The sequence below is a fragment of the Sus scrofa genome, chromosome 17 (genome assembly GCF_054392235.1).
Source record: "Sus scrofa isolate SSC_HxYL_T2T_F1_AM1 chromosome 17, Sscrofa_HxYL_maternal_Yorkshire_Landrace_v2.0, whole genome shotgun sequence".
In the NCBI taxonomy this organism is placed as follows: Eukaryota; Metazoa; Chordata; class Mammalia; order Artiodactyla; family Suidae; genus Sus; species Sus scrofa.
In genome coordinates, this window is record NC_139399.1 from 16,808,880 (window position 1) to 16,824,675 (window position 15,796).

The 15,796-nt window shown below is 42.7% G+C and overlaps 1 protein-coding gene across 2 annotated transcripts in view; it reads right to left on the reverse strand.

Annotated features, from left to right (window-relative positions):
* Nucleotides 1-4,729: 4,729 nt before the first annotated feature.
* ZMAT4 (zinc finger matrin-type 4) overlaps nt 4,730-15,796 on the reverse strand; it is a 405,890-nt gene continuing 394,823 nt past the window's right edge. For both annotated transcript variants that reach the window (XM_085004263.1, XM_021077599.2), the window contains one exon: nt 4,730-7,535. In XM_085004263.1, the coding sequence (XP_084860389.1) occupies nt 7,520-7,535 (16 nt within the window). In that variant the 3' untranslated portion in view covers nt 4,730-7,519. The remainder of the gene's footprint in view (nt 7,536-15,796) is intronic.

A 15,796-nucleotide genomic window follows, 5' to 3' on the forward strand; every position in this document is an offset into this window, starting at 1 on the left:
GGGTTTTTGGATTTTCCCCTCTCAGGCTACTCATCTCTAGTCTCAGAGAATAGAGCTTTGGCTCAAGATTGAGTTCAGGGTTCCTGTTGTGGCTCAGCAGGTTAAGAACCCAGCTGGTATCATGAGGCTGCAGGTTTGATCCCTGAACCTCGCCCAGTGGGTTAAGGATCTGGCATTGCTATGAGCTGTGGTGTGGATCATGGATGCAGCTTGATCCCGCATGGCTGTGGCTGTGGCTGTGGCTGTGGTATAGGTTGCAGATGCGACTCAGACCTGGGGGTGCTGTGGCTGTGATGTAGGCTGGTGGCTGCAGCTCCGATCAGACCCCTAGCCTGGGACCTTCCCTATGCCAAAGGTGAGGCCCTAAAAAAGGGGGGAAAAATGATTGCAAAGGAAAAATGGTTTGTTCTCTTGAAATCTCAGCAATAAGTCAGATCCTATCAGACATCTCCTAAAAGTAGGAACCGTATACTCTGCCTTGCACTCGACATCGACAGGTCCTCTGGTAACCAAGGCAGGTGTTACTGTACACAAATGGGTAAGGATTGAGTCCAGACTCACCCACAGAGAGCTCACCATTCATCTGGGAAGATGGGCAATTTCTGAACGAATGAGTGGCCAGGAAAAATACTCAAGTATTTAGTTCAGTTGCACCTCCACACTTTCAAAGAAGTAAAGGGCTGATGGAATCCCCCAGGGGGATGCTCGTTTTATGGCAGAGCCCCCTGGGGGTGGTTTGTAAGGGGTACTGTCATCACAATTAAGCTCTCTACACCTAAAGGACACCAAGAGACAGTAGCTTATATACAGAGATTAATGTGAGCTTGTCATTGGCTTTCAGTTAAGTGGTAGAGAACAGGATAGGGAAGACAGAGGCTTTAAAAAACATATCTAGCAGAAATTTGTTGGCTTTTGAAAAAATGTGTCTCCAACATGCCAAATATTTTCTATACATGGACCGGATGGTCCTGTTTCGAATGACTTTTTTGGACAGCATCTTGCTCTCGTTAAGCAAGAGGGGTGGAGAAAGAGACATCCCTGCAAAGTTCTGAGCATGTGGTCCTCATAGCCAGTCAAAATGACAGCCACAAAGTAGATCCAGTAAGAGGCCAAAAATAAATAAATAAATAAATAACTCAGAAGGACAAAGTGTGGAAGGATCCAACCATTTATTATTGCTCCTCTAGCTGTCCGTGGACACCTGGAGGCCGGAGAATGTCTTTTCTCAGCTGGGTGTGATCTTCCCAGCAATGACTGCTCTAAGCTAAGAGTTAGGATGACCTTGCATCCACGACTTGCAGGACGACCATCCTTCCTTTATTCTCAAGCTCAACCAAAGAGATGATCTTTCAGACAAAAAAAGAAAGCTATCCTTACCACCTTGCTTATACATATGCAGCATTCATCATTTTCTCGGAACTCATATGAGGAAGGCTAATCACATCCTTCCATTATGAACTTCTCTGGACTATTTACAGCTAGAGTAGTGAAATGAAGGGACATGGGGTTGACCCAACATGGCAACTCTTTGGAATCTGAGCAATATACTCATTGGCACTAATGCTTTTTTTTTTTTTTTTTTTTTTTTTTGACTGCCCAACAGCATATGGAGTTTTTGGGCCAGGGATCAGACCTGAGCCCTGCAGTTGTGACCTATGCTGCAGCAATGCTGAATCCTTTAACCCACTATAGCAGGCTGGAGATGGAACCTGTGTCCTGGTGCTGCAGAGACACTGCCAATGCCATTGCACCACAGTGGGAAGCCCTGTTAATGCTGATCTGCACACAGACGAACACCCCATCCAGCCAGGAAGACAACTGCAAGAAATATGAGCATATACCACCAAAAAAATTGATTTCAAAGGAGAGCGTTTGGTCTTTGTATGGGCCACCACAAGGAAACCTTGCCCATCGTTGGTGGTCGTACAGCCAGTTTGAATCATTCCAAGTAGAAAATGCACTGAGAGTTCTCAAAAGAGCAAGGATTCAAGAGAGGAATTCATTATTGTGTACAGCAATTTCATTTTCCCCCTTAATTAAAAAATGAATAATTGAGCAGCCAAATTCACTATAGTGTACATTATTTCAACCTTCTGAAGTTGAATCAGCCCTTGCTAAGTCCAGTGACTACCTGTGGAATGAGGAAACTTGAGCTTGAACTTCAAACAACTACAGATGAGCTAGAACTTCAAACAACCACAGCTGAGCTAGAACTTCAAACAACCACAGTTGATACGACAGCTTGGCTCATGATGATAGTTTGACTACTCCTTCAATTCATTTTATTTTATTTTATTCTTTGCCTCACTCATGGCATGCAGAAGTTCCCGGACCAGGGATCGAACCTGTGCCACAGTAGTGACAATGCTGGATCCTTAACCTGCTAGGCCACCAGGGAACATCTGGTTTAACAGTTCTTCACAAACAATGGAAACCTGTTAATAGTTGGAGATAGGGAGATAGGTAATATTAGATTTTCTTTCTTTCACTCATATAATTCAAAGATTATAGAATGTGGATTTTAAAGGTCAGAAGGAATTGTTAATTAAGTTGAAGAATTTGAAATCAGCAAATAAAACTGCTTCTCAGAATGGCGACTAAGGTGTAATGAATCATACTGGGAAAAATGGGAGCAGGGTAGAGCCGGCAGGAAAATTTCTATTTAACTAGTTGCCACAGAACCTTCAAATGACATTACTAAGAAGCCGTTAGATATTAATTCCTTTTCTTTCTCTTAGGCTATATCCTTTATAAGAAAATAATAAGCATTGTTCACCATTTTTTGAGAAAGATACAAATCAAGGCAGACTTTCACCTGCACAGTAGGTAGGTGCTGAGCAGTGTATGGGCCAGCTATGACTCATCCCTCTTTAACTCAGTATATGAGGGGATTAAGGGTTACATCATATAGTCATAATCTTAAACCCATTCTGATTAATTTTTAAATATAAAGCATTGACAATTTTTGGCATTTAAACTGCTATGATGCAAAATGACTTAATACACTCTTTAAAATTGGAGTTCCCCCTGTGGTGCAATGGGCCCAGCAGTGTCTCTGTAACACCAGGACACAGGTTCAATCCCCAGCTGGGCACAGTGGGTTAAGGATCTGGGGTTGCCACAGCTGCAGCATAGGTCACAATTGCAGCTCAGATCTGATCCCTGGTGGGAACTCCATATGCTGCAAGGAGGCCAAACAAACAAACAAACAAACAAAAACAAACAGTGTTGACCGCCCCCTCTCCCCCACCTTTGAGAACTTCTGCTTTAAAATCTGCTTGAGAAAATATTTTACTTCTAGGTGCTTTTGGTTTCCTACTGTACTACATTTGCCAGGTTTGAGTTTGATGCTTTCCATCAGTGCCAGGGCTCTCAGAGTCTCATTTCACATCAAGATGTTTGTATACTGAAGTTGCCTTCATGACTCAGTGGTTAAAGAACCTGACTAGGATCCATGAGGATGTGGGTTCGATCCCTGGCCTCACTCAGCAGGTTAAGGATCTGGCATTGCCGTGAGCTGTGGTGTAGGTCGCAGTCGCAGCTTGGTTCCTGTGTTGCTGTGGCTGTGGTATAGGCCCATGGCTACAGCTCTGATTTGACCCCTAGCCTGGGAACCTCCATATGCTGCAGGTGCGGCCCTGAAAAAAGCAAACTGGAAAAACAAAAAAAGACATTTGTACATTAAATTTCAAGCCAAATTTATCAACATGAAGATAACCATGAAATATACAGATAGTTCCTTTGACATGTGTATCATAAACTGGAAAACCAAGGCACCATTTATCCAGAGATTTATAGTTTTAAGCACTTGACTTTTATTAATTAGCCAATCCACATCACAAACCTATGAGATGGGTTAGCATAATTTATTTACTTTTTGAAGCGTTCACCTAATTCTTTAAAAAAATTTTTTTTTATTAAAGTATAGTTGATTTACAGTGTTCTGTCAATTTCTGCTGTACAGCAAAGTGACCTGTCATACATATATATATGTGTGTGTGTGTGTATATATATACACACACATTCTTTTCTCATATTATCTTCCATCATATTCTGTCCCAGGAGATTAGATGTAGTTCCCTGTGCTATACAGTAGGATAGCATGGCTTTAGTATGAATGAATTAGGTAAGAAACAGCGAAAGAAAAAAGTCTGTCCCCACAATAATCTGCTGATTAGCCCCCTTCTCATTCTGGTCACAAAAGAACAAAAATCAATTCTGTCAGAAACTCCTCATTCAAAAAATCAGCTTTGGAAGAGATCCATGATCTGCCCTCACTCACTCCAGGGCTCAAATTTCCCAATGTGAGTATCAGCATTTTTCATCTATCTCATATTTTCCTCTCCTGATCTGAGTGGTCTAATAAACTCACCTCAATAGAAAGGTACAGGAGTTCCCACTGTGGCTCAGCAGGTTAAGAACCCAACTAGTATCCATGAGGTTCCAGGTTCAATCCCTGGCTTCGCTTAGTGCATTAAGGACCTGGCGTTGCCAGAAGTTGCTGCGTAGGTCACAGACGTAGCTCGGATCTGGTGTTGCCATGGCTGTGGTGTAGGCCAGCCGCTGCAGCTCTGATTCAACCCCTAGCCTAGAAACTTCCATATGCCTCAGGTGAGGCCGTAAAAATAAACAAATAAAAAAATAAATAGAAAGGTATAAAGGCTCCTTCAATTCCCATGTATGTTTATGTGTCATCTAAAAGGCAAATGAAAACTAAATCCTATTGGTCTTTGTAGGCAACCAAATTCAGATGAGTTTTATTACTACTTTTATCATATTTATGAGAGTGCTGGGCTGCGGAGACTATGCCTAACAAAAGCTCATTAACTTGGGTCGCAGTCCCTTGGCATCTGTGGCCATGACCCTGGTGCCAGCCTGGAGCATACCTCTGTACTTAAAGCAGAAAAACTCTTTGCAAACCAAGTAAATTGCATGACCAGCACAGCTTTTATCTCAAAGAGAAGATATAGATGATTTCAACCACTTAGCAACTATCTTTTTCAACGCAAAAAATGTTACTCTCATAGAAGAACATCATTAGTCTGGTGTGTTAACTCCGAATCATTTTTTCCCTTTTGGGAGTGAAACTTCAAATCAGTGGTAGATGGTTAGTTTAGCTGACATTATAAGAATACTCTGAAACCGTGCAGTAATTTAAATATTGATCATTTGGAGATCAATATTTAATCCCCTCGCTCCCATGAACTAAGATTTTACAGGAAATTCCTGGTTGCAATCTTGTCTCTCCCAGAACCTCTGTCCTCATGGGGTGGTCCTTCCAGAGCCTTCACAAGGGCCAGGGCTGCGGGAGCCTCTTCCTTTCCACCAGAATTAACTGGACCATTTGAAAAGATTTCCCTTCTTAGCTCACCCAAATCATTCATAATGAAGATGGAAGGTAAGACGAATTAATTAAACAACTATTACAATACCCCCCACTCCAAAGGGACAGAAACAATAAACCACCAGTTCCTCAGCAGAGATGCTTCCATTCACGACTCTCCCCAAATACAAATAACTTTCATAGGCTCTTCTCGTTTTAGGTAAAATATGTCACCTCCATGGCCACTGGAATGGCAATTTCCTTTATCTGCAGAGAAATTTATAAACAAACAACACACCTCAGGGTATTTGCTTTGATTGGACAGGCTGCTAAAGAATGCTGGTATTTAGAGGAGGAATTCTGGAAATAATCTGATTATTATACCAGGAAGCTTATCTATTAGAGGTTTGGCACAGCCTCTCTGAAAAGCAAAGGAAATCTACATTCACAGGCTTGTCTATATTAGGTTATTAATAAAAAAAAAAACGCTTAAAGATATGAGTTCATTCACGAAACAAACAGAAACAAAGACTTTTTCTTTCTTTCTCTCTCTTTTTTTTTTTTTTTTTTTTTTTTTTTAACTTGGACAGGCTTATTTTACAGCAGAATTGACAAATAAAGCCTTACTTTACACATTCGAAAAAAAGTCAACATTGGAGGTCTGTAGCTCTGTTGTGTGCTTTCCAAAACAGAAAAATAGATTGCTTCCCGTCAAACCCTCCTTCCTTCCCATGTGGCTGCTGTGGCTGCTGGGGCGGCTCCTTGCTGCAGGCACAGAAACTGACAATCCCAGTCCCTTCTGAGCAGACCCTTCAGGAGGGAACGGGGCCAAATTTTAAGCACCCCCATCACAACACTGCGCATGCCTGAGTCATTTCATTTACTGCTCAACTGAATTGTAGCCACCTCAGCTCTCTGTGGAAAAATAATAGACATCTAGAAAATCCTGCCGCCAGGAGATCAATCATCTGTGGTCACCATGTGCAAAAGGCAACCCCACCCTGAGCCCTAAGAAATATCCAGAATAGAAGCTAAATGCCCAGCTGGCTTTGCAGCCAGCCTGCAGGTCACCAAATCCAGGCACCCTGGAGAAGAATTCAACCTAGACAAAAAACTTTACGAGGCGGAGATTTACACTGAGAGACATTCACCATCAGAGAGTAAGGGTTTTGCGGTCTGCCGTAGTGGCTGGTGACACTTGCTCCCAAGTGGTCGAATCTTAGCTCAGCAAGAAGACTTCGGTGGGAAACCGAGGAATAGGTGACCTCAATACCCAATGTCATCATCTCTTCCGAATTCACTCACTTCTTTCCACATCATCAGCACCCCGCATGAAAGCCCACGGTGCAGGCCTACTTCCTAAAAAAAATAAAACCTTCACCGGTTTCCCTCTCATTCTGGGGTGGATCATTCTTCTTTGGAATACCTTTAGGACAACGTTTCATCAAGGTCAACTGCTGTCAAGACGTTTTTGCCGAAGAGGATCATCATGCAGGCAGACTAATTCTTTTCCTAAGCTATTATTTTGGCAGCTTGCAAAGAGGACTTGGCTTAACCTTGAGAAATTGTTCTCTGAATGATCAGGAAGGGGAAAAAAAAAAAAAAGGATGAAGTTTCCTTCTTTATTTACCCTCGTCAATCCTGTTGTTCAGATGGCAAAGCTGGCTTATACTTTTGAAGGTGAAATGAGAATTTGTGTCCATTATATATCTTCTTCGAATAGTGATTCGTCAGGTTCTGTGCACGTTGCCACTGATCACAGGCAACACGATGAAAAGAGAAAGTTTATGTCTTGATCGAAGTGGTTTACCTCTCAATCAGCAAAGATTGAACAGAATAATTCTACGTTGAAGAAATCTGAGAACAAATTGGAAATTCAGATTCTTTTTCCCCACTGTCTTTAAGTTGAAATGATGTTCCCGTGGTTGGCTATAGGATTATAATTTAGAGCATGTGCTAAATATATTATCAGGAAAGAATTTTAAAAATCCATCCAACTATTAGAACTTACCACAAAAAAAAAAAAAAAAACCTCATTCACTCTCCAAAACTAAGATTAGTTATATGTGATTCTGTGAATCCTCTTAAGAAATGTTCGTTGTTCAAGAAAGACGCTTCCTGTGGTGGTTGGTAAGCAATTCTCCACAGCAGAGAAATCCCCCCTTTTTTTTTCTCAGCTCTTGATTGATGTTTTCACTACTTATTCTTCAGGCTATAAGACAGAAGGAAACACAGTCTTACCTTCTTTCATAATTATATATTCCAATCTCTCCCCCGCTTCTCTCTCAAGTTCTTCCCATCCCCCACACCACTTTAGCCATCATATTTAAATAAAGCTGAATTTCTATGATGACTCTTTTAAGTTCTAAATAAACTACATATATAATAATTCAATAACAAAGGTCACCTTCATGGATGCAGAAGAAAATATATCTCTCTCCACTGGCAATCCAGACACTAAATTCATTCGGAGAGTTCTTTAAAATGAAAATAATACATTGAATTGTATGTATGGTGTATTGCAAATACCCACTTTTAAGTTTCAGGGTATTTGCAGAACCCTTTTTTGGGGAGGGAAGAACTACATGATAGCATTTGGATTTCAAAGAATTATAAACCCTCATTCTCAAGTCACTCGGAATTTTCAGTTAGATAAATAGGAAAAAAATGTTTCTGCTTTCACTCTCAAAAAGTGCTGATTTAGGAGTTCCCATTATGGCTCAGCAGTAATGAACCCAACTAGTATCCATGAGGACACTGGTTAGATCCCTGGCCCAGCTCAGTGGGTTAAAGATCTGGTGTTGCCATGAGCTGTAGTATAGGTTGCAGGCACTTCTTGAATTCCCTGTTGCCGTGGCTGTGGCGTAGGCTGGGCAGCTGCAGCTTGGATTCAACCCCTAGCTTAGGAACTTCCATATGCCTCAGGTGTGGCCCTAAAAAGACCAAAAAAAAAAAAAAAAAAAAAAAAAAAAAGAGCATGGAGGAGTTCCCCTTGTGGTGCAGTAGAATCTAATCCGATTAGTAACCATGAGGTTATAGGTTTGATCCCTGGACTTGCTCAGTAGGTTAAGGATCTGGTGTTGCCGTGACATGTGGTGTACATCACAGATGCAGCTAGGATCTTGCATTGCTGTGGCTGTGGTGTAGGCCAGCAGCTGTAGCTCTGACTGGACCCCTAGCCTGGGAACTTCCATATGCCTCGGGTGCAGCCCTAAAAAGACCAAAAAAAAAAGCATTGATTTAAATCAAATAGATACCTAACATTAATGAACTCTTTTGTGGTTTTTGTTTTGTTTTGTTTTGTTTTTTTAAGGTCGCACTAGCTGCATATGGAGGTCGAATCAGAGCTGTAGCTGCTGGTCTACACCACAGCCCCAGTAAGGTGGGATCCAAGCTGTGTCTTCAACCTATACCACGGCTCACAGCAACACCAGATCCTTAACGCATTGATCGAGGCCAGGGATCAAAACTTCATCCTCATGGATGCTAGTCAGATTCATTTCCACTGAGCCACAACGGGCACTCCACAATATTAATGAATTTTCAGTTGTATTTTTCTTCATGGTAAGAACATAGTGTCATGTATTTCATGCCTACTAGGTGTCATGAAAATAAAAATAAAATTTTTATTTTCTGTCATAATTGCATCCCCTCAAACACCTTTAATATGGATGATATTTCTCCCCCCATTTTAAAGATGAGACCATTGAGGCCTAAACTGGCTAATTGAATAGCACAGGTCATCAGCTCTGAAGGGATGAGCGCTGAACCCTGGGAAAGATCAGAATCAGAAGGCAAAAGAGCTTGTTGGTATTATGTAAAGGGGGTTTTTCTCGCACCTAGTAGGTAGCCTCTGGCTGCCTTGAAGCTGCCAAAAGGGCATCTTGGGTTTTTTGTTTGTTTGTTCTTGTTTTTTTTGCTTTTTAGGGCTGCACCCACGGCATATGGAGGTTCCCAGGCTAGGGGTCAAATCAGAGCTGTAGCCACTGGCCTATGCCACAGCCACAGCAACGCCAGATCCTTAACCCACTGAGTGAGGCCAGGGATCAACCCTTCATCCTCACGGATGCTCGTCAGATTCGTTTCTGCTGAGCCAGGATGGGAACGCTTCAAAAAGCATCTTCGAATAATTGCCTATTAACCCTACTGCTCTATTTTAAGAGGGGTGGGTGGCAAAATGCTGGAGCAGATCAGAATCCTCACAAGATCTTTCTATCCCTGAACCCTGAGATGGAGATACCTTAGTGGAAAAATCGGGCAGCTAAAAAGTCACAGGCTGCAAAGGAAAATTCTAACACTCACCTAGAAGCACACAGCTGATCTTGAAATTTTATTTTCAAAAAAAAAAAAAAAAAAAGTGCTGTCAATGGAATAGTCTTAGGATTTAAAAAAGATTTGAACGCCCTTGGGATAAGGCAGATCAAAAGAAAATGGAGACTATGTGCATTTTGGGGGGTTAAAAATAGATTTGAAATTGCACCTTGGAATGACCCCAGTAACTCCAGATGCTTTTTAATAATTGTGATAAAAAGAAAAAATCCTGCTTTAGAATTGCACACTCAGTTGCTGCTACCATCCGGTCATGACCTAAGGAAACTGTACAGTCCTTGTCATTTTCATGAATTAATGTGACATCAAGGTTGGAAGTTGTCACAAAGCAAATGAGTGCGATCTCATTTTTAGAAACTGCAAAGAGGAACGCTTTTCAAATTAAAACTGAAGTGCAGTATCTCCACGTAATAGGAAGAAAACCAAACGTATTTCCAGTTCAGCAGACGTCAATCATGATTATATCATTAGAAAAAACCACAAGAGAGTTTTTGGTCTTTTTTTTTTAACTTATAGTAAAAGTGGTATATTAAAACTTAATCCCATAATGAGGAAAAATATTATGCTCTTCTTTTTTATACTCAGAATAATTTTATACGCAGAATAATTATTCAGATCCTTGCTAAATACATAAAAGTAATGACAAATTAAAATGCCTTTCAATTCCATACAGCTTTTATAATTATTCATCTGTTACTGTTATTATTGCTGGAGAGGCTCCTTTGTATTTTAGTCTGCATCCCATTTCGATCCCAAAGAACACGGAAAATTTTACTGCTATTAATAAATACGCAGCCATCCAATCCGAAAAGAAAATTCTTTTTCATCTGAGAGATAAGCTGCATAATTCATGTATTTTCAGAAATGTCTTTAAATAGAGAATTGAAGAAAGGCATCAGGAAAGAGAATTCATTACATAGTTTCCACTTGCAAGGAGGGATGATCTTTGTTTTTTAAGTGTGATGCAATTTGAAGAGACAATTTCAATTGCATAGTATTTGTATCAGTCATACTCACAGGGCTTACTTTATTTTCAACATTTATCAGGGTAAAAATGATAGCAAGGTGGTCTTCGTTTCACCACCGAATTAAAACAAAAAGCAAACCTGTAGCTAAAGGTTATTTTGGGAATTTTCTCTAGGGGTCTTAGAATGCAGGTAGAAAAGCTGAGAAGAGGAGTTTCCTGGTGGCTCGGCAGATTAAGAATCTGGCATTGTTGCTGCTCTGGTGTGAGTTCCATCCCTGGCCTGGGAACATGCTGCGGCCATGGCCCAAGAGAAAAAAAGAAAAAAGGAAAGCTTGGAATAATTCGGGACAGGTACCTCCAACTTTCCGGAAGAGAATTTTCCACAGCAGGGAACCATGGGACCCCCATCTACCTTCTCTGAGCCCCTGTCGGAACTCCTGCCTCAGGAGGGACATGATAGTTTTGCAAGCAGGTCCAGTCTTCCGAGGCCCCCTTCAGAAAAGGATCACATGTGCAGGACTAGTTCCTGAGAAAGGCTTTTCTTTCCACCCATCACCCCTTTCACAGATCTGACCCAGCAGATCCAGAGAGCAAGGATGCTTGGGACGGATTCCGAGGTAGAAGTCTTATGTCATCTGATAAGGACTTCTTAATACCTGACAAGGTGCCTTGAATACAGAAGTTAAACTGTTCTCTGTTGAAAAGCACCTGAAATGTACGCTGTCTTCTGAGATCTTATCAAGGTGAGGGGAGGGAGTAGAGAAAGCGTTCTCACGGGGTGACTAGAGAAAAATGTAATGACTCCTTTGTCCCAGGCTGACTCTACACTGTTCGAAAAATCACTAAAAAGCAAAGCAAAGCCTTCTCAAGCCACCATCAAGCTCAGTGTCTGACAGCCAGGCAGCGGTTGACAGTGACTTGAAACATGAAATCGTGAGCCATGGCTTATATGAAATGATAGGACCAGGTATTGTCAGATGAGGAGAAGTTATGTTCCAGAATTTTCCATGAGTGTGTTTCTGGACAGTCATGACTCTGACTTATTCCACCTGCTGCCTGAGGGATCGATGTGCCATGAGGGACATCCAAGGGCTTTTCATCTCCGTCCAATTTATTAGGATAGTCCAATGATAAACCACATTAAGCTACATTTCCAAAACTGAACATCTCCCACTCTTTACTTCTTTCCCTACATTCTCTAACTTGGAAAGTAAGAATCCAGGGCATAAATTCAGTGTTTTGGAGTTCTTGTTATGGTTCAGTGGGTTAAGGACCCAACTATTATCCATGAGGATGCAGGTCTGATCCCTGGCCTGGCTCAGTGGGTTAAGGATCTGGCATTGCCATGAGCTACAGCGTAGGTTGCAATGTGGCTGGGATCTGGCATTTGATGTGACCTTTAGCCTGGGAACTTCCATGCCATGGGTGTGGACCTAAAAAGCCAAAAAGAAAAAGAAAGAAAGAAATTCAGTGTTTTCCCTGACTCATTTCTTTCCCTTACCCCATAACAAATCAACTACAAATCTCATTGGCTTCCTGTTTCGCTCTCCAACATGTGTTTTCTCTGCATACCTTGTCCATGGACCATGACATTGCACAGGCTTCGACCTGGCAGCTTTGCAATCAGCTCTACTGCTTCCTCGTGCTGGTGTCCTGCTGACTCCACAGGGTCCCCTCACATACTGGAGAAAACGCAATCCCACTACGGTCCTCTGCCATGTGACTGCTGCCTTCTCCAGTTGCATCTTCTGGTCCGTTGTCCCTATAACCACTCTCCACTCCGATCACAGAGAACCACTGGCGGTTTCCAACTCTGCCACACTCCCACGTGCTTCTACAGTCTACACAGTTTTTTTTTCTGCCTGAGAACTCACCCCCTGCTCCCCAGCCGCTCTCATCCCACAGAATAGAAGCCTGCTTCCTCCACATAGCCTTTCAGAAAATAATCCTGACAAAATGTAACAAAACAACAAATGTATCTGGAATCTGTTGAACAGTCACTTCTTAGGAGCAGAGAACAAAACCTCGAGAAAATGTCAAAGCTACCAGAAGTGATGGGTAAACTTCTACCCTTCAGACAAGGGGTGCAACATGTTTTGCTTCTGAGAAAGGGAATGGCAGGGGGATGAAGGAGGGATGGGTGTTGTGGTCTTTGCACGTGAGTGGAAAACGAATTTTCCGGATTTAAACCAAGGCGTAGAAAAGACAAGTTTACTGAGGCGAGAGACGCTATTTACACAGTGGGCCAACTTCCTGATAATCAGGGAACACCGACTCTGGGCACACGGTCGTGTCTATATTTATAGCCCAAAGTCAAAGGAGTGCGAGGAGTGGACTTGCCATACATCTGTTGACCTGCTGATTGGTTGGGAGAAGAATGGGGTCTTCTGATACACTTCTTGGTTGGTTGGGGAAGAATGGGGTCTTTGGATACACTTGCTGGTCGGTTGGGGGCATATGTTGCCCCTAAAGGGACAGGGTAAGGAGTGGGCTATGTAGCTTTTCTAGTCAGGGGGCAGGAAGGAGTAGGGCCAGTTTGATCAAGGGGAGGAGGTGAGAAGTGGGCTACATACCTTTCCTAGTAGGGGGCAGGAAGGAGTAGGCCAAGTTGCTGGGGTGGGGAGGTCCTTACGAGCATTGTAACAACTATGGTGAGACAGGTGGGCTGATAAGGGTCTGGGGCGTCTTATCTCAGCCAGAGGCTTTTTGAGTTTCATTTCCCTGGAGAAGCCTTGAAGTCCCACAGTGGGGAAGAAAGGGGAGAAGAGAAAGAGAATGTGGAAGAAAGGGGGAAGGGGATGAGGCAGCGAGAGAGTGGAACTAACTTTGTTTTGTGCATGACGCTGTCTCCATGATGTCCAAACCTTCAGCAGCTGTCTAAACAAATAAAATACTTGCAAAGTGTGAATTCTTTAGTCTGATTGACATGGAGGGCACTCAAAGTTATAGGGGGAGAAAGAGGCAGAAAGACCACGAGACACTGGGCGTTAAAAGCACAGACAGGGCTTTGGATCTCAACAGGTTGTGTGAACTTGGTTGGGTTGTCCTAAGCCAACCCAAGATGACTGTAACTGGATGGGCTATACAAGATGGACTTCTAACTGTCTTGGAAAAGCAAATCCCATTTATATATAACCCACGAAATACAGAAATACTTTAAGAAAATTCAGGCTAATTCAGAGAAAAGTCAGCTATTCTGAACATTCAAGAAATAGTGAGTATTCATATTACAGAATATTTAAAATGAATGCAGCCCTACCACTTCCTAATATACCTAGAGTAGCAAAATTGGCAGGACCGATCTGTGATTAACTTAGCCAAACACCTAGGAAAACAAGCCTCCTCGGCTTATATAGAATTTGCATTGTTTATATGCAAATGAATGCTCCTGATGTGTTTGAGAACAATTTATTCCCTTAAGAAGGCAAATATACTCTTTATAATCTTGTTTACACTATTCATTTGCTTTGTGACATATTTTTCATAAAATCACAAAATCATAGAACGTTTGAGACAGAAGGGACCAAAAGGAAATCCAAAGTTCTGGTTGTTTAGAGGAGAAACTCCATGGAGCCCAGGCACACCCACATACCCTCAGCATTGCCAGGGTCTGTACCCTCGTAACCCACACCCCCTTATTTGGGGTTCTAGCCACAGCCGAGGCAAATGCATACAGGTGACCAAGCAGGGCCTGTGGGTTTCCTGGGCACAAAAGCCTTTCTGTGTCCCCCATGTCTGGTTTTTAGGAAATAGGCCTCATTCAGCCTCTCTGACCTTCCTGAGTTCCAAGGAGCAGGTTCAGACAGCTGCTGATCAGGGAAGGAAGGGGATGCAGAGACAAGGGAGAAACAATCAAGAAACAATAGTACAGCCTTGGGGCAGGATCCTGGTTCCCTCTCCAGAGACACACATAATGATGTGAGCATCTTATACACCTAAGAAAAAAGTTATATTCCTTATGCTTCCTTTAGAAATGAATACTTTTAAACCGAACAGCATGGAGCCCTTCCTTGTGCTGCTTCTTTCCCGCTTCCCTCTCCCCTGAAACCTGGCCCAGTTAGGTGCCCATCTTCAATGCTTTTCCTCTACTTTTTTTTTTTTTATTCCTTTTTATGGCCCCACTTGCAGCATATAGAATTTCCCTGGCTAGAGGTTGAATTGGAGCTGCAGCTGCCAACCTATGCCACAGCCGCAGCAACTCAGGAACCAAGTCCCATCTGCAACTTAGGCCCAAGCTTGCAGCAATACTGGATCCTAACCCAGTGAGCAATGCCAAGGATTGAACCTGCATCCTTATGGATACTAGTCAGGTTTGAAACCCCCTGAGCCACAAGGAGAACTCCCCTCTATTGTTTTTCTAAGCACATGGTACTGCCGTCTTTTGTTTACTATCTGATCCCTGCGAAGAAGCCTGGGACTTTGCCTATTTCTACAGTTTCACTGCCTGGGATAAGGCCTGACCCAGGCCTTACTGATGCCTGAGCTTCTCCAAATAAACACATGAAGAAATCCAGGGAGGGGATAAGACTGTCTCTTGGGAAGAAGCCTAACTCTCAGATTCCCACATTCTCCATCTCCTGTCCTATCCTGGCCAAGTCCATTTCCAACCTGCATTTTCAGATAAGGAATATAATTAATTCAAGGCCTATCTCTCTTCTTATCTTCTGCCACGACTCTTCTTATAGATTCAAAGGACTGCTGATTTAAAGTTAGAAAACTTGGTTTTAAACTCCAACACCAGGAGATCTTGTTGTGGCTCAGCATCCACTGTGGCACATGGAAGTTCCCAGGCTAGGGGGTGATTCAGAGCTGCAGCTGCTGGCCGACACCACAGCCACCACAGCATGGGATCTGAGCTTCATCTTCAAACTACACCACAGCTCACAGCAACGCTGGATCCTCAACCCACTGAGCGAGGCCAGGAATCAAACCCAAATCCTCATGGAGACTCCATCAGGCTCTTAACCTACTGACCCACAACAGGAAAGGATGGTTGGGGGCTGATAGAGGCAACATGGGGGTCTGTACCAAGGCATGGGCCATGGAGGGGCCACAGGGGACCCTGGGACCCAAGCCACCCACTGAACCAACACAATAATGCAATTTTTATAACTGATTATTTGACATTTCTAATATTATTATCAAAACATCAAAACGTTTTGTGATGGAACCCGTGC